This window comes from Garra rufa, chromosome 6 (assembly GCF_049309525.1).
Source record: "Garra rufa chromosome 6, GarRuf1.0, whole genome shotgun sequence".
Taxonomy (NCBI): Eukaryota; Metazoa; Chordata; class Actinopteri; order Cypriniformes; family Cyprinidae; genus Garra; species Garra rufa.
The window spans coordinates 8,249,744-8,273,768 of record NC_133366.1 but is presented as its reverse complement, the minus strand read 5'-3'; the positions used below and the strand labels follow the sequence as shown (position 1 = coordinate 8,273,768).

At 36.7% G+C, this 24,025-nt stretch overlaps 1 protein-coding gene across 1 annotated transcript in view; it reads right to left on the bottom strand.

Annotated features, from left to right (window-relative positions):
• Positions 1–1,428: 1,428 nt before the first annotated feature.
• pkd1a (polycystic kidney disease 1a) overlaps positions 1,429–24,025 on the bottom strand; it is a 116,059-nt gene continuing 93,462 nt past the window's right edge. Inside the window, exons 29-42 of the mRNA XM_073842544.1 lie at positions 23,066–23,299; positions 22,881–22,953; positions 21,661–21,776; positions 21,378–21,580; positions 19,730–19,924; positions 18,342–18,481; positions 16,475–16,605; positions 11,849–11,969; positions 11,324–11,449; positions 9,996–10,170; positions 9,604–9,891; positions 8,238–8,372; positions 6,075–6,395; positions 1,429–5,052 (exon numbers count right to left, since the gene is read on the bottom strand). Of these exons, the coding sequence (XP_073698645.1) occupies positions 3,913–5,052; positions 6,075–6,395; positions 8,238–8,372; positions 9,604–9,891; positions 9,996–10,170; positions 11,324–11,449; positions 11,849–11,969; positions 16,475–16,605; positions 18,342–18,481; positions 19,730–19,924; positions 21,378–21,580; positions 21,661–21,776; positions 22,881–22,953; positions 23,066–23,299 (3,398 nt within the window). The 3' untranslated portion in view covers positions 1,429–3,912. The remainder of the gene's footprint in view (positions 5,053–6,074; positions 6,396–8,237; positions 8,373–9,603; positions 9,892–9,995; positions 10,171–11,323; positions 11,450–11,848; positions 11,970–16,474; positions 16,606–18,341; positions 18,482–19,729; positions 19,925–21,377; positions 21,581–21,660; positions 21,777–22,880; positions 22,954–23,065; positions 23,300–24,025) is intronic.

Genomic DNA, 24,025 nt, shown 5'->3' with positions numbered 1-24,025 from the left:
TCTTATGTATGTGTAAGTGAACTTTATAAGGGAAATACTGAAGAGCTATGGAGTTTTTGCCTCTGTAGTGGACATTATATTTGAGTGAATTTCTATGAGAACTCACATGTCACCATTTGGCACTTTTTCACCATTTTTCACCCTGGATGTCCTGTGCAGAGCACATTCTGGGCTTTTTCGAGATACCAAATGTTTAGATGTTTGACCATGACCACTTGGTCTTTAAAGATGGTTAAAATGCATTTAGTAAAAAATTGGAAAATCCTTATGGAAAATGATAATATTTTGTAATTGTCATTTAAACCTGAATAATTTTCAAATTGTTTAACATAAAGCAACATCTCAGGAAAATGTTATAGGTGTTCAAATCCAAATATGACTTCCTGTTATGAAACAGGATATCATTTCATACATGTCCACTATAGAGGACACTAGGGCTAAAATCATTTTTATGCATTTTGGGAGACATAACAATTGAATTGGAAAATAAATAATATATCAATATTCTGAAGAAATATTTGAAATTATATTATTACTCCCATTATGACCATTCTTTTTTTAACATCCTGTCCCAAAAGCAACACCTCAATGTGCAAATTAGATACAGTGTATAGATACACTGTGTTTAATGGGAAAACCAGTTTATGGAAATTTTTACACACATACTGCATAAAAACGATAAATGGTATATCAAATCATTTTTGTTCTATGTTTTATAACATATTTGAGAATCATCCTTAAAGTTTGGTATAAAAAAATCCTGAAACCTAAAAATTGATTGGCGATTTAAAAAAAAAAGAGTTGTTTTTCCTTTTTGATGTCAATCCATGCAATTTTATTTTTTAGAAAAACTAGATGCTGTACATTATTGTGGCATCTTGAAACTCATAAATCTTTATTGTTCCAAGATGGCGGATGCATCAATGTGCCTGGAGCTATCAAATATGTGGCATCAACCTATGGTGAGAAAATGTTATATATCCACCTTTATTTTCCCTTAAGAGTGGGTGCAGCCATTTGTAAATTTTATGGGTCTGGCTTCCGGTCTCATCTGTCGTTTTGCTGCTTGATATTGCAAATTGGTCTTACCATATTACTTTAATATATTGTCTTAATTATAAACACACTGGTTTGTAGTGCAAACAGTTTTACCATTTACTGCACGTTATTATCATTCTCATTACTTCCCTATAGCAGATAATGAACCAGAAGTCTCACCAATAGGCTTACTTCACTATTATCACAGATGGGGAAGTTACTCTAAAAAAGTGATTAAAAAGTATTGCATTATTACTAACTGCTTTCTAAATGAACAAGGATATATAGACATAAACCACTCTTCTAATTCTTTCAAAATGCATAAATTATTCTTGAACTATACAAAGTATTTAGAGGGAGAAGGTTACATTAAAAAAGTACATTTTAACATGAAGCTGTCAGACTCTTTATTTGACTTTGTCAAGTGCAAAAGCATGTAAAGCGAAGTGCTACAACGTTACAAGTACAACAGCACAATAAAACAAAAAATGCAATCAAAAATTACCTTCAGCATTTAATACAAAAAATACGACTTTACAATATTGCATGCACATATGTTTTGGCACTTGTGGCTGGTTTGAAATGGCAGACATTATTTTAGTTTTTCTGACACACCTTCTAAAAGTACAAAATATTTTAAAATGACTGCTTGTGCTGCTGTGTGTGTAGTTCTGTTGAAAATGTTACAAAAAACAGCAATGCTTTCATACTTTTTCTGGGTGTTATTTTTTCCTTTCGGCCAGCGCCAGGGAGAAGTGAAATATGCAGCAAAGCATTTGTGTGAAATGAGTGTGCATACGGCCATCCATTTTATGTATTGAAAACAAAACAGAACTTTCTGCTCAGTGCGGTGAAGGCAAACGAGATTACAACAATGCAATCAAACTCTAATGCAATATTTACATCAGGGCACACCAATATGTACAGATAAACAATGACCTTTCAAAACCTCATCTGGAATGGCCCGAATAAGGACATTACTGTAGTGGAAGTGACCTTTGACAGAATCTAAACTCCCTGTAGTGGACATTTTTGAGTGATCACTCTCAACTACTCAAATTTCATTATAGGAGACCTTAACACATGCATTGATTAAAGCGGAAAACAACAACAAACAAACAAACAAACTAAAAATCCTGGTTTGGGTTTTTCAAAAGAGGGTCCCTGAGCATCATCACGGTAAACAACAATTTAGTACTTCACAAGAGACATAAAATCAACACAAATACATGAAAATGAATGGTAATTAATATCCTGATGCAGCTCATGTATAATACTCCAAGAGAATAGTTCTGGAAAAGCTGTACGTGAAGAAATATTACATACTAGTTTAAATATGGCAAAGCACTAAAGCTTGACATTGAAATAAAGTGCTAAGTTCAAAAGAAACTTAAGTTAATCTCGTTACTTGAGTAGCAAGCTTTGGCAAAATTATATGGAGAGTAATGCTGTCGTAAGTATCTCTTATGTTCGTACCAAGCTTATTTTATTATTTCTGCAAAACGTTGTCCATAAAACATTCGAACTAAATCACACCGGCGCCATCACAATCATATTATAACATCAATACAAAGTGCTTTTTAAATAAGATTCAAAACATCGTAGAAGGCAGCAACAAACATACTTCCATTTATCCTAAGCTTGTTATTCATTCATTAACAAACTACTTACAATAATAATGCTTTATGGAACATCGTTTTTTTTTTTTTTACCTGCTGGAATAACAAATCCCCATACAGAGAATTCTGGGAGTTGTGCTTGAATGAGGGACGTACCTTTGTCCTAATTATCTCTCAACATTTTCCTTACTTTATCTAACATTTCATGTCCTACTATTAACTTATCCCAAATTTGTTGTCTCCCTTTAAATTCACACTTTCTGCAACACTTCATCATCTCTCATTTTTCCTTTTTAATTTCATCTTGTCTCACTCGCCCTCTGGTCCGTTTCGCTCTGAGAAACCTCTGAATGGAGCTGACATGCAATTATGTCAGAGAAATACATTTCAAATCCTGAGGATTACTAGTTGTTTAGCACCCTGATGGCCTCTTCAGAAGTATGTTAGTGTGAGTGTATAAGTGTAGGTGGCTAAATCCATATATATTTTCTGATATGTTTGTGTGTCTATTTTTCGCAACATGCCATTATATTAAGAAGCATGAATTATGCATAAGTACCTCGAAGCATAGCTCAATATTTATGCAATGGCATTAAATATGTACCTGCAAATCTAAGTGTTTTTTATGTCTGTATGTGTGCGAGTTTGTCAGTGTGAGCCCTTTGTGAATAAGCTGTGCCTATTCTGCATCGATGGGCAATACATACACCCATGACCTTAATATAGCTTCCTTCAACAACATTAACAAAAAAGAACACGATTCATTGAACATAACTAAAAACATTGTACAACAAATTCCATCAAGCTTTAGCCATCCTGTATCAACAGGCGTGCTGTTGTAGTCCTTCATTGTGTCTTTCAAGAGTTTGTTTTGTACTCTGACAGCACAAATTGTGCTCTTGTCGGTTTCAACCCAGTTGACCACCAGGGTCAAGAGGTTGGACTTGAGGTCACTGCGAGTGGGGACAGAAAAGGGCAACTTGCATCAGATGGAACTTCTTGAGGATTGAAAAAAAAAAACATGGTGACCCGCACCGAGTTTTCATTTTGAGACCTGTGGGTTGGAACTGAAGGCTAAGGTGTATTATTTGGTTTTAAGCAACTCTTCTTGAGAGCCTGGTTACAAAACCTGCTGTCACCAGGTCCTCCTTTCTTCATGAAAAGCTGTAACCCTTGAGCTTCAGCATTTCTTGAGTTCCTAAGCCTTATGGCTCAATTCGTAATTCCTGCCTTTACTTGCTGGAACCTTGGGACTTTAAGGTTTGGAGTGTCCTGAGATAGGTCTGTCTGTGTTGGGGTGCACCTTGTTTTTAAGTGGGGGAGGTTTGTGCTTGCGTTTACGGGTGGGATTTGTAGTGGTGTGTGCAGGGTGCCGGAATACGCTGGTAGGAAGGTTCTCACTGGGAGGAATCCACTCATGGGAACGAGGGATCGGTATGGGGGTAGTAATGGCAGAGATAGGAGCAGTTGAGGAAGTAGATGCTGGAGTGGGAACTGGGGTAGGGATAGGCTTGCTGGCACAGCCAGCAACCTCAGAATCCCTTAGGAAATTTGGGTCCACCTTGTTTAAGTTTCCTTTCACTTTATGAGAGGCTTTGTCAGTCTTTTGGCCTCTGGGTGGACTATTGTTCTCCTCAGGTGGACTTGTTTTGAGTGGACCTGAATCCACCTTGCGAGGTTCTTTCTCAGTCATACCAACATCTGCCACCACGATACTAGGGGTTTCATGAATCTTTTGGAGGCTATCAGTCCTGTGGGGACTCGAGTCCACCATATTAGTACTTGTGATTTGTGAGAACTTGTCTGATTTCCTTGATCTTCGATCTCTCTTGTGAACATTTCTCTCAGACACAGATGCACTGTGCACAGATTCAGTTCTCGGGGGATATTTGCTACTCTCGGCCACTTGTGCGCTCCTGTCTGTCCCCTTGTATCTATGTCTCTTCTGTCCTGCAGACTCCAGACTTCTGTGGCGGCGTACCCCCCTGCCCTGTCCTCGACTCTTCCTCAGCAGCTTCTCTAGGCGGCACTCTGTTCGATACAGGTCCTCTGTGGCGTGGGTGACCCGGTCCAGCTGCAGAAGCAAAGCATCGAAAGCTGGGAGGATTCTGCGGAGTGTGGCCTCCATCTCGGCTCTCTCTTTCCAGCTTTGGCCTCCAACTATCACCCCAAGGCCTAAGGTGAGGCCTAGTCCCAGACCTGGGGCTTCAGCCAGACTACAAGGGCTGCTGGATGTGGGTCGCCAGGAGGCCTCAGATCCTCCGTCAACACTGTCAGGAGTTGGGGGAGCCTCAGGAGTGTCCAGAGGAGGAAGACACAAGGACTTGCAGTCACTAGTTGAAGAGGAACGTGAAGGAGGGAGCTCCATTCCTTCAAATCGCACCTTGTGCCGGAACTGTTGGGAAACAAAATAGATACAGAGTCAAGACAGGTTGGTGGTGGTAATTTAAAGAGCAAAGATATGGGATAAAAGTTTGATCTGGAGGACTGGTGACTTAATATACTAGAGCAGGGCTGGGCAACTTTGGTCCTGGAGGGCCACTGTCCTGCAGAGTTTAGCTCCAACCTTAATCAAACACACCTGCCTGTAGCTTTCTCGTGATCTTGAACTCAGTGACCTTGAGTTCCTAAAACTTATGCCTCAATTCCTGACTTGTTGGAACCTTGGGACTTCAAGGTTTGGGTTCAATGTTAGGGTCTGTCTGTGTTTGGGTGCACCTTTTTTTGTGGGGGAGGTTTGTGCTTGTGCTTGCAGGTGTGATCTGTAGTAGTTTGTGCAGGCTGTGGTACAGGTATAGTTATGGCAGAAACAGAAGCAGCTAAAGAAGGGCTGGGCAACTTTGGTTCTGGAGGGCCACCGTTCTGCAGAGTTTAGCTCCAACCCTAGTCAAACACACCTTCCTGTAGCTTTCTAGTGATCTTGAAGACCTTGATTAGCTGGTTAAGGTGTGTTTAGGGTTGGAGATAAACTCTGCAAGAAAGTGGCCTTCTAGGACCGCAGTTGCCCAGCCTGTACTAGAATGTTGGTAAGAAGCAAGTAGTCATTTATCCAAAGCAACTTACTGCACACTTTTATAAAGACAATTCCCGGGGAGCAACCTGGGGTAAGGTGCCCTCAAAAGCACAATGTTAACAGCTCATGGCTTGTTCTTTGGAGGGCTTGACCAGGAATCTTTTACAACCGTGCCCCCCATAGTCCAAGTATAAACCTGTGTATTTTTTTAAATTACGTAAATCTTTCATAGGTTTTCTACTACAAATATCAGTAAGAGACATAATTTATGCGATATTGAGCCGTACAAGTCTTCTGTAAACCTACATAAGAGTTAACAACACGTCAGAAGACTTGCTACACAGGTACAAACTTACAGTGGACAAAAGGACAGGGAATCTTGGGTATTATGGAAGTACACACACCTCTTTAGCACGGCTGAGACCCATCCACATTTTGAGGCGTCGCAGGAACAACTCCACCATCTCATAGTCCTGCAGATCAACGGCTGGACGGTACAGTTCTGCCCTCGCCCGACGATAGTTCCTTAGCAACGCCGAGATCAAAAGCCACAGCAAAACAAGTCGGAGGAGAGTGAAGCTAATGTGGAAGATGAAACAGGAAGCAGAACATGGGGAGAAGCCACTGTCCGGTCGCCATGACAACAGTCCACGCCCATTAGAGCCTAGTAACTTCAAGCAAGTGGAGCTAACAGTTTCATAGCCCTCCATGACAGAGTTGAAAAGCTAGAGTGGGGAAAAAGACAGTGCTTGTTTTAAAATTTTGCTGAACTTTTTATAAACACTGTTCTGGACTAAATCCAGAAAGGATGTATGAGAGATATTGATCAGAACAGACTGCTTTTAACAGACATAAATGTTCACTAATGGCTCATAATTGAGCCATTAAATGCTCTAGGAAAGTGAGGTAGATAATTTAACAGTCTCTTACTTCCGCTTCACCATTGTGTCAACGTTTTTTGCACTTACTTTACATAAACAGACTGGAACTTCTTGGAATTTGGATTTAATAATTCAGGAGGAAGGAAAGGGTGGTGTGTTCGGATCATGCATATACAAATATGTACACAGGCATAGACAACTGAACCCACAATTGTTGCCAGGGTATTGTAAAGTTGTTGCTAGGGTTGTTAAAAGGGTTAGTTCACCCTAAAATGAAAATTAGCCCATTATTATGCCTCAAGGCATCCTTGGCGTATATGACTTTCTTCTTTCAGTCAAATGCAATTAGAGTTAAATTAAAAATTGTTCTGGCTCCTCCAGGCTTTTTAATGGATGAGCCAGACCCAATAGCTTTATAACAAGTCTAATAAAGGGCATCCATCCATAATAAAAAAAAAGTGTCTCACACGGCTCTGGGGGGTAATTAAAGGCCACCTATAGTCAATCGATGCGTTTTTTTTGTGATAAAATATCCATATTTAAAACGGAATAATCACTTTAATCTAGCTTGTGCTAACAGTTGTACATGGAAGCTGCCCTGCAGATGATGTAGGAGGTATGCGTAGCGCATGCACCTCTAAGTCTTGTGAGGAACAACGTTTGTTTACAGGGGCAAAGGAAGCAAATTTTCCTTACTTTAGCAAAGGAAAACCAGCCTCCTCTTGGCTTATATCAAAATCCACTGACATTTGTCTTTGCAAATCCTTACATTGTACTTCTGTTGTTTTGCTCTCAAGTGATTATTACGTTTTAAACATGGATATTTTTTTTACAAAAACGCATCAGGAGGCCTTTATTCACCCCCTGGAGCCACGTGAGGCACTTTTTTATTATGGGTGAATGCGCTTTATTGGACTCGTTTTGGACTGTTGATGAGAAACCAGAACAATTTTTAATATAACTCTGATTGCATTAGTCTGAAAGACATACACACTTAGAATGCCTTGAGGATGAGTAAAAAATGGGCCAATTTTCATTTTTGGGTGAACTAACCCCTTAAAGTGATGGTTGCTTACTATTCTGGTCTATGGGATTTTGCACCCGTTTTAAAATTTAAAAGCACATCTCTCCCTAACAAGCCACATGATCTGATATGATCAAACAGTTATGCCCTGATGTTTAATACATTAGTTTTGTGTGTTTGCTCAAATCCCTCTGTATGAGTAACAGCGATTGTGATGCATGGGCTAACAAACAACTAATAACAATAGCCAGTTTATGCAGCTGGGTTTACAGAAGGTCACTGCAGCATAACAAGTTCTACATCCCCCCCGTAGGAAATTTGAAATTCAGGGAGAATCAAGGTCCTAGACACTCAGTTATGTACACAGTTAAAAAAACTCGAACATTCAGTTCAGATAAATCATAGACTGACGTCAAGGATATGTGCTGCTTTTATGAACTCATGTCCGTTACGCATCTAATAAAAGTCTTTAATTATACTCGTTTCCTCTGCATTAGTAGGAAATTTGTTGATGCGCTTAGGTCACCGGGATAATCATGGCGAAATGTGTTATTCATTTTCCAGAAAAAACACTTGACAGGTTCGTGTTTACCAAGAAACCATAAGTGCATGTCATATTGCAGATGGTGTGCATCAGTGTGTGTGTGTGTGTGTGTCCTAACCAGGTGTCCAGTGTGTGAGTATGCCAACAGGAACACGAGTAGAGTGACGGCAACCGTCAGCAGCTCCCAGAAAGATCTCGTCAGCGTTCTCCCGAACACCCCCCATTCTCTCATGAAGCGCAGCTGGTGTGATGCCTAAAAAGAGAGAAACGAGGTGGGTGATAAATGCTGTCTCGCCGGTTTGTATTCTCATGCCATTAATTATTGCAGAAGTAAATATTTAGTGATGTCTGACCTACAAGAGAAGAGCATGAGGTTGGAATTTATAACTTTGCAGATGTGTGTCTGCATAAAGTCGCATTCATTTAGATGTCCCGTACAAACTTATAGGAATAGTTCACCCCAAAATGAAAATCAGCTAATTATTTACTTAACCTTGAGGCACCCTAGATGTATCTGACTTCCTTCTGTCAGACGAATCCCATTGGAGTTATATTAAAATTTTTTCTGACTCGTCCAAGGTTTAGAATGGCATGGGAGGGTGTTTCTGTTCAACAGTCCAAAACAAGTCCAATAAAGTGCGTTCATCCATTATAAAAAAGTGCCTCACACGGCTCCGGGGGGTGAATAAAGGCCTCAAGTAGCGAATCGATGCATTTTCGTCAACAACAACGTCATACGTCATCTGCCCGAATTAGCTTCCGCGTACGTTCAGTTGGCGCAAGCTAGATTAAAGAGATTATGAAGTTTTAAATATGGATGTTTTCTTAGAAAAACGCATTGTAGCCGCATGAGGCACTTTTTATTATAGATGGATGCACTTTATTGGACTGATAATGAAGAGAAACACCCACCCATTGCCATGATAGAGCTTGAGAGAGCCAGGATAATTTTTAATGTAACTTTGATTGGATGTCTAAAAGAAGAAAGTCATATACACCTAGGATGCCTGGAGGGTGAGTAAATAATGGGATAATTTTCATTCTTGGGTGAACTAACCCTTTATTAGCAGGATAGCAATCCTGCTGGAATAACCTGAGATTAAGTGGCTAGCTCAAGGGCACAATTCTTCTAGTTATCAGATGTCACACTACTCCATATTTATAAGCGCCATATAATTTTATAGTAGAGACTTTGCTACACTCTTAAAAATAAAGGTGCTTTTTCAGTGATGCCATAGAGGAACCATTTTTGTTTTCAAAAAAAGAACCATTCAGTCAAATGTACTTTCGCCTCAAAGAACCTTTTGTGAAACAGAAAGGTTCTTCAGATGTTAAAGGTTCTTTATAAAGCCATTTAGACAAAAAAGGTTCTTCTATGGCATCGTGAAGCACCTTTATTTTTAAGAGTGTACACCAGTTATTAAGGCATAGTGGAGCTCAAACTGTAGAGTTATAAGTTATAGGTTTGATTTCCATTTGCTCACCTTGAGGACCAGCAGGAAGAGCAGAGTTGCACTGAGTTGGGTCAGAACCTGGTTCTGCTGAGCCAGAGGAAAGAAGTCTGTAAAAGCATCCCGTTGTTGTAGAAATGACCTCCATTGGCGGGCGGAGAGCACGGAGCGACTCAGGTGTAGAGAGGCGACACAAATCGCCAACAGCAGGCTGCCAGCACTTGCTATGTTCCACAATCGCAGGAAGTAGCCACGCCCCTGTTTCCAAACCAGCGCGCCCTCACGTACAGTGAAATAGATCACAAAGACCAGGAGGACGAGCTGTGAGAGACAAAGAGAACTTGATGAACAGCCCTGTCTTTTTCAGATGAAAATGAATTGAATAATGAGATCAGCTGAGTGTTTTGTGATTGGCTGACGGTTACCGTAAGGAACAGCGGCAGGTCCATGCCATGACTGAGTGTGTGGAGGCTGCAGGTTTTGAGGTCCAGACTCAACTGAGCACGCTCAGATACAGGAAACTCCAGCAGGAACGTGAAGACGGACAATAGGTCTGTGTTGATGTTATACAGGGGAAACTCAACGAATAGAGCCCTGGTCCTGAACACAAACACAAAAAACTTCAGAAAGCGGTCTGTATTGTTCACCCCAGTCAATTAGACTACTGGAAAATTAAATATTGTATTAGCGTTTGTGTCATGCAATACTAATTTGAGAAATCAATAAATAAAACAATAAATTATGGCATATAATATATGTTTGAAAAAGAATTTTGGCAATCAAAAAACTATTTGATTGCTTCAAAAAAACAAATAGTTTAAATGTTTTTTTTTTTTTTTACCAATAATTAAAAAGTAAAATAATTTAAATAACTAAATAAAGCAATGAATTATGACATAAGTAAACAAGGAAAAAAAATGTTTAAAAAATACGTTTGGCAATTAAAAATGATTCGATTGCTTAATAAAAGCACTTTTTTATAATGTTTTCATTAAATAATTAAAATGTAAAGGAAATCACTAAAAGCGATGAATTATGACATGCCTAAACAAGGAAAAATAATTAACATTTACATTTATTTTTTAATGATTTTATCAAATGGTTTGATTGCTTCAAAAAAGCAAAATATTGAATTATTATTGTTTTATTTATTTTTTTAACAAATAATTAAAATGTAAAATAAATCACTAAATAAAGCAATCAATTATAACATGGCTAAACCAGGAAAATTATAATATAATATATAACATGTTTAAAAATTAAATCTGGCAATCAAAAATTATTTGATTAATTATTTTTTGTAATTATAATAATTCAAATGTAAAAAAAATCGAATTAAATAAAGCAACGAATTATGACAATATAATGTAATATAAAAATTATACATGAAAAAATGATGATACATTTTAAACTCTAACTTTTGCTAATCAAAATTGCATTTGATTAATAAAAACAAATTATTTAATTAAAATATTAAATCTTTGGTCATTAGAAATTATGAAAAAAAAATTATTTAATTAATTATGACATGATTGACAACTGGTAATGATTTCTAGCTCAGTGTTGAGAAGCAATCATTGATGAAAATGATTTGCTCAGTTTCTTAAAGCACTACTGAATGATGCAAACGAGTGTACAATAATAACCAAAAACAACTTCCTCCTTCTTCAGTCTTTTGCTGAGCATCTCCCCCCTAACTGATCAGTATGTATTGGCTGTGTACATCAGTGTCTGTGTGTGAGTTTATACTCACAGCGGGTCGAGCCACTGGTGTGTGTGGAGTTGTTTGATCAGAGCTCTGGAGTCCTGCACAGTCCTGCTGAGATCCTGCACGAATCCAGTGCTGCCGTAGACAGACGCCTGCCCCCAGTGCCACACACTACACACACACATCAAACCTGCATGAGAATCTCACTGACATGCGGACGAGGCTCCAGAGCAAAGAAGAAAACAAAGACAATCTCTGAACCAGAAGAAAGGATCCAGGATTACCCCGGGTCATGATTTATTCATCTAGAGATCAATACAAACACTAATCCAGGAGCTTGATGGGCTCCAGTTTATTTGACCCTTGTACTCCAGTACAAAAAAACTTGAGATTAAAAGCCAAATTTGTGTAAAAGTGGTGCCATGTAAGAACAAAGCTTCTTTAATCTTTTAGATTAAATTGCCCAATTGAAATTCACCCTTTTCTCAGCTGAATGCACTGAATGTTCATCCTGTGGTCTCACTCTTTGTGTAATGAATCCTTGGATTTTGTGGATCTTGTGACTCTTACCCGCTGCTCTCAGCTGTGCTGATGCTCCAGTTCTGCACCAATCCTAAATCTGACTCCGCCCACCCGGCTGGGACACACCCAAACCACGAAGCTGCTGGAAAATAGCCAATGACGGGGCATTCTGGAAGATACCAAGAAAAACGAGGGTCAAAGTTAACGAGTGATTCGTCCTTTTCAGTGTTAATTTTACTGACAAATAATTTTCGTCAACATTTTTTCAACAATGAGACGATAACGATAAAACCCGTTTTGAATGACAAAAACTATGATGAAAATCTACTGACATTTTCGCCGAGAATAAAAACGAGATGAAAATGTTAAGGAGGGACAAAAATTGTAACAAAATTCCTGCTAGGTTAGATGCAGTTAGACGGAGTCCGAGGAGTAAATTTCGATGGTGGACGGCGTTTCAGTTCCAACTGGTTAGGTTTTTTTGGAAATTAAAGTTCTTTCTATATTTTATCCATTCAAAAGACTACGAAAGTGATCCCAGTTCCGCACATAGTTACAAATAGTTCCAAACGAAGTCACAGCTGAGCCGCTGTGCATCTCCAAGCAAACACAGTGCCGTATCGTTTATGAATGAATCTGCGCTTTTGAACAAATCTAGTAAGTCAATGATTCAATGACCCATCCATAAAGAGAGTCACTTGCTTTGTTCCTAAACGAATCAGCCATTTAAATGAATCGTTTGAATGAATGATTTAGTGACAAAGACAGTGACTTGCTGCCAGCTACTGGTGGATGCAGTTTAATTTTTAATGTATAAATTGAGCAATTCACATCATTTAAATTTCTAAATTCAAAACGTTATATTTAAAACCTTAATCTCATAACGTTATTATAAAATACCACCTCTGAGTCTAGTCAAAAAGTCTGTAAATATTCCTTAATGCCACATTTGTGCTATTCTGTGCCATGCAAAGATGAATTGTTGATGCTGATTTCATTTGACAGGTGACTTGTTCTTCCTGATTGTATCTCTTAATTTATTGTTTAATTAAATTTTTAGTTTATAAATCCACATTTTTTGGCACTAAAGATGACATACATTTAATAAAGTTAGAAAAATGGAATTACAAAGATTAAAAAAACTCTTGAAGGAGTCAAATATCACCTTATAATGGAAAGGTTCATTTCTGTCATTGATCAGTTCGATTGTGTTCCTGATTTAGGAAGGAAAGAGCAAAAGAAATAAGCAATACTGTATCACTAAATAAGAAGTGTTTTGAGGGCTTAGCTAATCAGGCCAATGAGAGACAATTACTAATCATTCTAATTTTTTGGCCAGAATTGCAGGTGCCTGTCTTAATATACAAAAAGTTTTAGAGAAAATATGAAGTAAGTTGTTAATAAATGTTATTATGGATTTGAAATGCATCCGACAAGTCATCTAAAATTATAAATTTGAAATGAGAAAATCAGACGTGTATCAATACATTGCACCAGTGCATTCATTTTAAAGGGACAGCAGCCTAATTTGCTATTGTCTGTGGCACTGATGTTAATCAAGCAACAAAAGAAAGACAAAAAAACACTCACTGCTCTTGACGCATTTACTTTAGTAGCCCTAAGAAAGGTTAATCAATTTTTTTTTATATAAATAAATATATCTGCCTGAAGGAATGGTAAACAAGTTATGATAAAGAACGCATTATTAGCCTATATAACCATTGGCATTTCATTGAAAAGAAGACCATGTTCTTGTTTCTTTATGAGAAGTGGTTTCATTTAATTTTAATATAAAGGCATGTTTCGTGTCACAGCAGTTAAATCTGTGTCTACCATGATAACATCTTAATATCAAACCTATATAATGAGTTTTAGAGCATTTAGAGAAATGCTTAATAAATGCATTACACTGTAACTAAACCCATTAGATTTTAGCTGACTAAATCTACTAATTGACTCCTGGTTTCACAGACAAGGCTTAAACCTAGTCCTAGACTAATATGTAAGTCTGAGCTGTTTGAACTTAAAGAAACTTGCACTAGCTGACCTTAAAGGATATCAGTGCCTTTTTTTTTTATCTCAAGATGCACACCAGGAGTGTTTTTTTCCAAGCACATTTATAAAAAAAAATGACTTAACCCTTGTGTGACCTTATGGACATTTTTGTCCATTTCAGTTTTGTTTTTTGTTATAAGTGTGCCTGTGTTAATGCCAACTGCATACGTTTTGACTCAGGGGCTTATTTTTATTGAAATTTTAATATTTCACCATCATTTCCTTCAGAAAATCAATTTTACCCTCCGTACAAAAAATACTCACACACAGGACCTTAAGGACAAAAATGTCCACATTGAAACCCATTAAAACTGCAATTTTTGAACCCAGGGCCATTTGACTATAAAATGATGCAATATTTGCTAACAGGCATTCATTCTATCGGCAAGGCTTCAAATTTTACATTTTTACCATTTTTTACCAGATTGTGCCACCATTTTTTTCAAATTTGGCATATACATTTAAAAAAAAAAATCTAACACTACATAAAAATAAAAATGTCTCAAAATTAATGTTGTTGTTCTTCACTGACACACCCAAGATTCTAATAAGCAAAGAAAAAAAAAATTCTGCCCAGCATTTAGTACATGGAAATTACTTTTATTTATTTTTTCATTAAAAAACATTATGCAAAAAAAAAAAAAAAACAGCATTTAAAGGGTTACAATTCTGAAATTTAATGAATGTTTGGTATCTATGGATAGAACAGATGCTGGTTAAAAAATCGACATCAGTGAAAGTGGAAAAAAATATTAATAAATCATATTTTTCTGACAGTTTTTGGACATGGACATTTTTGTCCATTTTGCACATTGCATTTTTTTGGGGGGGAATGCACATGGGTTAAATGTCCTAATTGAACTATGGCCTAATCCTGGCTTAGTCGACTAAAACTAAATTCAGATGACTAAAATATGACTAAAACTAAATGCCATTTTAGTCAAAAGACTATGACTACATCAAAATTTGCTGTTAAGATTAACACCGGCTTTTATTATTTCTTTCCTAAGAATCGATGTAGCCAAACTTTAAATTGACAAAGTTTGTCCGTCGCTGAAGTGTATTCTGAACCTGTTATATGAATGTGCGAGTCTTTGAGGAAAAATCAATTTCGGTCAGAATGAAACACTCTGTGTCTCAGTCTGACATCATCGCTGCTTGAAAACTCTGTCGTCGCTCTCACTGTTCTCGAGAAAATCAAAGAACATTTTATCCATCTGCAAGTGCTGACCTCTCAATGACAGGAATGAAATCACACACACGTTCTTTATACAGCTTTATGCAAATCTGAGAGAGTAAGCCCTAACAAAGGTAATAAAAGCATAAAATGAACCTTTTTATGTACGGCCGAGGTCAAAAGTTTTCATCCTCTTTTCAGAATCTGCAAAATGTTAGTTATTTTACCAAAATAAGAGGGATCATACAAAATGCATGTTATTGTTTATTTAGTACTGACCTGAATAAGATATTTCACATGAAAGATGTTAACATATCGTTCACAAGAGAAAATAATAGTTGAATTTATAAAAATGACCCTGTTCAAAAGATTCTTAATACTGTGTTGTTACCTGAATGACCCACAGCTGTTTTTTTTTATTTTTTTTTTTAGTGATAGTTGTTCATGAGTCCCTTGTTTGTCCTGAACAGATAAACTGCTTGCTGTTCTTCATGAAAAATCCTTCAGGTCCCACAAATTCTTTGGTTTTCCAGCATTTTTGTGTATTTGAACCCTTTCTAACAATGACTGTATGATTTTGAGATTCATCTTTTCACACTGAAGACAACTGAGGGACTCATATGCAACTATTACAGAAGGTTCAAATGCTCACTGATTGCCCAGAAGAAAAAAAAAATGCATTAAGAGCCAGGGGGTGAAAACTTTTAAACAGAATATAGATTGAGAATTTTGTCTTATTTTGCCTAAATATATTTTTTTCATTTAGTACTGCCCTTCACATGCTAGAAAAGATAGTTAAATTTTTCCAAGAAGACAAAACAAATTCAATTTTCCCTGATCATAAAATTCAAAAAGTTTTCAAAAAGTCTTCTGGAGAATCAGTGACCGTTTGATCCTTCTGTAATAGTTGAGTCCCTCAGTTGTCCTCAGTGTGAAAAGATGGATCTCAAAATCACACAGTCATTGTTGGAAAGGGTTCAAATACACAAAAATGCTGAAAAACTAAAGAATTTGTGGGACCTGAAGGATTTTTTCTGAAGAACAGCAGGCAGTTCAGCTATTCAGGACAAAGCAGGGAACTCAAGAACAATTATAATTAAACTAAAAAACACAACTGTGGATCATTCAGGTAACAACACAGTATTACAAGTGTATGTAAATTTGAAACAGGATCATTTTTATAAATTCAACTATTATTTTCTCTTGTGGACTATATGTAAAGATCTTTTATGTGAAATATCTTATTCAGGTCAGTACTAAATAAACAATAACATGCATTTTGTATGATCCCTCTTATTTTGGTAAAATAATTTAACACTTTGCAGATTCTGAAAGGGGGGTGTAAACTTTTGACCTCAACTGTGTATAATGTTTTCCTGAAATGCTCCCTCTCCAATAATAATGAATAAGCAAGTATGTGTGTTAATGTTGTGTTTGAGCACCTGGTTGAGCTCTCAGCTGTCTGAGGCGGGGTCGACCAATCAGCAGGCTGCCCGTCTTCTCCATCAGGTCAGGTCCATGCAGTAACCGTGGTAACAGGGAGTCTGAGAGCCACGCCCACACATCCTCACGTCTGCAGACAGAAGATCAGACAAGTTAGAGATGTGTGTGAACGGCCTGTGATGCTCAGAGAAGCTCAAGGTGTGAAATAGCATCCACCTGTCCAAAACACTACGTCAACATACTGTCAAGCTCACCTTCCTCTGTCAGATCTGATACATCAACACACATGTACTCCCTTCTGTCATGCTGACATGCCTGGAGTCTGACCCGTGAACAAGCGAAACCAAACATAGAAGGACTGTGAAAGACTCTGTCGTGTTGGACAAGATTCAACAGTGCACAATATCCTAAAGAAAAATAAGTTTGTTTCCGTCTCTGAAAAAAACTTTTGTGCTGACGTAACCAAGACAACTTGGGTGCAGAATAATAACATGCAGTATTGTTATTTAATACTGATATTATTACTATTTATAAATGGTTATATTTATGAATATTCACACAAACATAATTAAATATTTATATTTATTCATATTCACACTGATATCAAAACAGCTATTAATATCAATCAATATGCATAATAGTTTATAAAAACAATAATAGGAACAATATTTAATATCAATAATATTAATACAGTAAGTATAATTCATACAAATACACTACCAGTCAAAAGCCTCTTCTGCTCATCATACTTGCATTTATTTGATCCAAAGTACAGCAAAAACAGTAAATTTTTGAAATATTTTACTATTTAAAATAAATGCTTTCTGTTTGAATATATTTTAAAATGTAATTTATTTCTGTGATTTCAAAGCTGAATTTTTAGCATAATTACTCCAGTGTCACTTGATGCTTCAGAAATCACTCTAATATGCTGATTTGCTGCTCAAGAAACATTTATTATTTGTATTAATATTTAAAACAGTTGAGTAAATTTTTTTGATGAACAGAAAGATCCAAAGATCAGCATTCACCTGAAATAAAAAGCTTTTGTAACATTATACAGTATACCGTTCAAAAGAGTAATTTATAGAAATGAATTCTTTTATTTAGCAGGGAGGGTTTAAATTGATTAAAAGTGATGATGAAGACATTTATAATGTTACAAAAGATTTCTATTTTAGATAAATGCTGTTCTTCTGAACTTTCTATTCATCAAAAATGAAAAATCAGCTTTAAAATCACATGAATAAATTACATTTTAAAATATATTCAAATAGAAAACAGTTATTTAAATAGTAAAAATAATGAAAAATGTTACTGTTTTTGCTATACTTTAAATCAAATAAATGAGCGAAGAGACTTCTATTAAAAACAGAAAAAATATTACTGTTCAAAAAACTTTTGACTGGTAGTGTATATTATTATTTAGAAAATACTAATAAAAAATGGTTAAAATGTAAATATTGTAAAGATGCTGTGCTGTCCTGCTAAAGCCTTGTCTAAAAAGTTTAAACAAGTTTTAAAATCTATATCTATATATCTATATCTATATTTAAAATCTCTAGAAGGAGTTAATTTAAATACAACGCCTGTACAAAGTTAAATTGTTATTAATTATTAATAATTTAAACTTTGAAACAAATTAGAATCTACATAACATTTATTAGAGAAGGGAAGTATGTTAAGATACATTTTGTAAAGATGTTGGCTAGCTGAAGGCTTGTCTGAAAAAAAAATGTAAACTGTTGATAAATCCTTAAAAAGAAAATAACAGTCTCTCTAGTCTATCACTTGTATTTGTTTGTTGCTTGACAAAAGATAGGTACTGCAAAATGAACCACATATCTGTGCGTGTTTGTTCAGTACCTGCTGATGTTGTTGAAGTGTTTGGTGAGAAAGTGATCCTGCAGTTGAGTGTGAAGTCGTAGGTGATGGGCGTCTTTGGCTGAGTCTGAGTAGTTGAGCAGTAAAACCACCAGCAGGAACAGCATGTACAGCAGGAAACCCTGTCAATCCGACACAAAACACATCCATTATTCAGACACCCACTCGTTCATATTCACGAGCGGCTCTGCTACCGCGGCTACCAACACACGTCAATCACGCCTCAGAGAGTCTAATGAGGAGAAGCCAGTTCCTGTCCTGTCCAACCAGCCAATCAATTTTCCTCAAAGTCCTTTATGTGTAAGAGTCGCAAAAAGCGACCCGGCAATCACAGCGACGTTAATGGAATAATGCTAATAGTATGTATGGGAGCTGTCAGCCATAACAAAGATATCTTCAACGGCTTTATAATAGGGGCTAATGCTGCTGTTTTGAAGCTAACAAAAGACTTCTAGGAAAACTATTGAGCCGTGGCCACTTGATAAACTTTGAAACGGAGCCTTCATTCACTGTTGATTAAAGGTGCCATAGAATGCATTGAGAGAATATTTGAAATTGTTCTCTGATATCTACATAGAAGGTATATGGCATAGGAAAGGGCAAAAAATCTCCAGAAATGGTTTTACAGATCCATTTACAACCCTAGGATTTGCCCCTAGAATGAAATGCTCTGTTTTTGCCTTATTTGGAAGCTTAATGAATATTAATGAGCTCTGCTCTGATTGGATGTTTCACAAAGCTGGCTCGTCTCTATAGCTGGCACATGGATAAAAACATATTTTTAATTAGGAGCTCTAGCCGCTTTTAATATGCGGTTTGTTGAATCTGCTGTTTTGAATCGTGGATATTTTAGTCTGTTAACTGTGATCCATGTGCTTTGTGTAAAGTTATAATGCAGAGGGAGTGCTAATTACCACAAGAGTTGAGCTGCTCCTCAGTGAAACTGGGGATCTGTAAATCATTTGCCATCATCAGGCAGTTATTTCTCCATCATTCACCATCATCAGCGCAGTCATCTCTCTGTTTATGTAGCATTAAGCTAACCGTGTCCCTTATGTGGCTTGCCTTGTTTTACTGATGTGCTGACGTTACAGATGATTGGGCGATGTAAATGTTGGAGGCGTAACTATTAACGATCTCGGGAAAGTTTCGTAACAGTCGGTATTATGTTGGAATTGACCTATTTTTCGGTGGTCTTTTGCAAATACTAGATTTATATAAGAAGGAGGAAACGGTGGTGTTTGAGACTCATGGTATGTCATGTCCATGTACTGAACTGTTATTATTTAACTATGCCAAGGTAAATTCAGTTTTCCATTCTATGGCACCTTTAAAATGGATTAGACTTTCCAGTGTCGTGACTGCTGTACCTTTAGCATGGTGTGCAGCAGACGGACTTTGCGTGCCTCTTCTCGGGCCTGTGAGAGGGCAAATCCCTGCGGAGGCCTCACTCGCGGGATTCGCTGAACCACTCTCTCTACACGTGGACAGTCCACCAGCACATCCTGCTCTTCAGCTCTCAGACGGCCCACAACCAGGGAGAAATACACACCTTCCAACAACACCTGAACACAAGCACACAACAGAAGCAGCCAACACATCTGCATTTAAAACATTTTTACTCTCATCTCATCTTCACATTTTTAAGATAACTTATTTTACATTGTTTTTAGTGTTTAATTATCATCAAAATGAGTAAACTACTAAAACTGAACACATATACTGAACCATGGATCGATTAATTTTTCTCCTTGCTGGAAAAAGTAAACCAGCCTATGCAGTTTTCACAACAACCAAAAGCACAAAACTTAATATTGTATTAAAGCTGCAAGCAGCATTGAAAGAGCCCTCGCACCTGGGCTCACCGCCACTCGGTGGCTTTAGGAAAACAGCGAGTGGTGAGCAATAAGCATTTAAAGTGGTGAATATAGAAGGAATACATCAAAGTAATTTATATGTGCCAAACTTCCTGCTTCCAGCTGGTGGCGCTATGATTATAACGGGATATTGGCATGTAGATGTCTTCAGGCTAGGACTCTTACCAAACATGTGAAATTTGGCCCAGATTGAACATAGCATGTTTGAGTTAGTGCAAAGCGTGATGCATCCTGTTGCCAACAGGTGGCGCTATGATTATAACAGAATATTGGCCTATAAATGTCTTCAGGCCAGGATTTTTACCAAATATTTGGAGTTTGGTGCAGATTGGACGTTGCATGTTTAAGTTAGTGTAAATCAAGTCATTTCCTGTTGCCAGCAGGTGGCGCTATGGTTATAACTGAATATTGGCCTTTAGATGTCTTCAGGCCAGGAAACGAAAACTCAAGATCTTTGCAATTTAACATCGCATAGGCCTTTAGATTAGACCGACCAAATAAAATGTTGGTGTCATTAAATCTCTAGGAGGAGTTTGTTACAGCGTAAAACATGTCACTTCCTGTTGCCAGCAGGTGGCGCTATGACTATAACTGAATATGGGCAACAATTTCCTTTTAATGGCAAAGCATCGAAATTTGTCAGGCCGCCATAGACATAAAGATCTTCGCAATTTAACATAACAAAGGGATTTAGATTACACTCATCAAATTTGGTGTTGATCTGAATAAATCTCTAGGAGGAGTATACAACGCATAAAAGTGGCAGAAAAACGGCACAAAACTTGTAGAGAAAATTTAAGATAGCAGACTTCCTGTTGGGTTTTGGACTTCGTACCATGGGACTTTTTTGTAGGTATTGGTGTGTTACATGTGTCTACCAAATATAATACAGGTATGTGAAACGCAGCTCGAGGGGCACTTCATTGAAATTTTATAGGTGGCGCTGTCGAGCCATTTTGCCACACCCACTTCTGAAAACCGTATCAGATGTAAATTTTTGCCTCTTCTGGGGCTTGTGCAAAGTTTTTGAGCATGTTTAGGCCCTCAAAAATACGGTTCACTTTGGAGAAGAAGAAACTGAGCAATTCGTGTGACATTTATGTATACACAGGTGTGTAACTGCTGTCGTGCATGTATGTACCTTCAGTGGTTCGAGAATGAGCAATGATGACAGGAAACTGACAATGCAGGAGATGAGCCACATCAGAGCCACGCCCTCACTGAAGCTCCGCCCCAACCACATTGATAGGCTGCTGGACAGGATTAGCCCCACCCAGCTGGCCCACAGAGCAGCCAATCCACATAGAGGAGGAAACGGCCTGGGCTTACACACATCCGTTACTACTGAGATACAGAGAGAGATTTTTGTGCTGTTTGTGTCTGTTTCTGAGGTAAAAAATAATTTTAGAAGTGTGTGTTTGTACCTGTGCGTGATGTAAAGGCAGTTTTGGGTGGGTCTCGTCTAAATGTTGCACACCGAATCGGTTCATTCATCTTTTGTAGTAGAATCACCTCTGTTTTATCACCAAATATACTGGAGCTAAACGCAAACAACATTCATTCAGCCAGGATGCATCAAATTGATCAAAAATCACATTAAGGACATTCATAATGTTATAAAAGATTTCTGTTTAATGTGGTTTTACTGTATATTTGATCAAATCAATGCAGAAAAGAGACTTTCAAAAACAAAACCTTTTGAACGATAGTGTATATGCTATAAAAAGTAAACATTAAAAACAGATTTTTTTAATGAGGCATTTATGCACTTGAAAGTTGATCATGCATAATGCATGAAAAACCATTAAAAAAAACCAAGATGAGCATTGAAGAGCAACCACCAAATTTAGGATGAATCTGATGCCACATACATGCTGCATTGAAAAAACACAGTATAATCAGTTTTATTGATTTATTTAATTTTAATATTAATTGACTTTATATTATTTCTATTTAAATATGTGACCCTGGACCACAAAACCAGTCTTAAGTCGCTGGGGTATATTTGTAGCAATAGCCAAAAATACATTGTATGGGTCAAAATTATTGATTTTTTTTTATGTCAAAAATCATTAGGAAATTAAGTAAAGATCATGTTTCATTAAGATTTTTTGTAAAATTCCTACTGTAAACCTATCAAAATGTAATTTTTGATTAGTAATATGCATTGTTAAGAACTTAATTTGGACAACTTTAAAGGTGATTTTCTCAGTATTTTGATTTTTTTGCACCCTCAGATTCCAGATTTTCAAATAGATGTATCTCGGCCAAATATTGTCCTATCCTTACAAACTATACATCAATAGAAAGCTTATTTATTGAGCTTTCATATGATGCATATATCTCAGTTTTGTAAAATTCAACCTTATGACTGGTTTTGTGGTCCAGGGTCACATATTTTATTTTATGGACTTTGCTAGCTTTGTGTGCATTGGGAGTTTTCCTGTCAATATTATTAAATTACTTTTAAAAACTTATCTCAATCAAACATGTCTCCCCAAACCGTCTGTGGACGGCATTCAAGACTTTTAATCTATGCTAATCAAGATTTTCTGGCCTTCCGTTATCAGAATAATGAATTTAAGACTTTTTAAAGATCCACAGACACCCTGCAATGCGGACGAGAAACTGTGGTGTGACTTACAGATCGCCCATGTCACTGTCCGTCTGAGACAGCAGCTGTCCGTCGGCCAGAATGCGCTTGATTAGATCCTCGTCTGTCAATCAAAACCAATATCCAATCAACAACCATCTCTTTTTATTTGACACATGCACTAAATATATACTTAAATACAAAGTATGCAAAAAATATAGGGGCCAGTGTGTCACCTGAAGAAGAGAAGTATTTGTTCCTGTTGTCACAGATGGTGTCCTCCTCGTCGGGACTGAAGGGAATGTCCACACCCAGATGTCTGCTGCCCTGACCTCTCTTGAGCCGAGGTGGGAACACTGGCCCCATCTCCACGGACGGGTCGGTCAACACATCTGGCCAATCGCAGTCAGGAATACTCCACCTCTGAAGACTACAGCAGAAGAACAAGCACATAGATTCAGTCTGATTCGCTGATTCACACATATTTTCACTTAATCAGACCGTTATCGAAGATAATTTATTAAATTAATTTTGCTAAAAAATGAAAATAAAATGAAAAAAATGAAAAAACAAACATATACATTACTCAATGCCAGCTTACTCACTCTAGTGTTATTTTAGTATTATTTATATACTTTTATAGCATGCATTAATAATTTGAAGTAGCTTTTTATAGTTAATTTTTCATGTTAATTTTTATCATTTTTATTAGTTTTTTCAGCATTTTTATTTCATTTTTAGTTTCAGTAATTTTAGTACTAAAACTTGATGGCAAGGTGTTTCTCAGTTTAGTTTTTTTTTAATCACGTAATATTGCATTATTTTTTATTTTATTTTACTTTATTTAAATTACCAAAAACAATTTGTAATAGTTTTAGGTGAAAACACTAATTAACTAGTATAAAACTAAGATAAAAAATAAATACGAAAGAGAGTTATTAAAAGATTTTATAAATAAAATAAAATGTACTTGTTATTTAAGTAACAAGAACAACAAATATAAAAAGAGTTCTTAAATAAAAATAAATCTAAAAATGTTTTTAAAAAATAAATACAAATATTACATTAATATGTATTATTTATGTATTATATTTTAGTATTATTTATATATCGTTACGGTATGCATTAATAATTTGGAGTAGCTTTTTATTGTTCATTTTTCATGTTAATTTTTAGAACTTAAGAATTTTTATTAT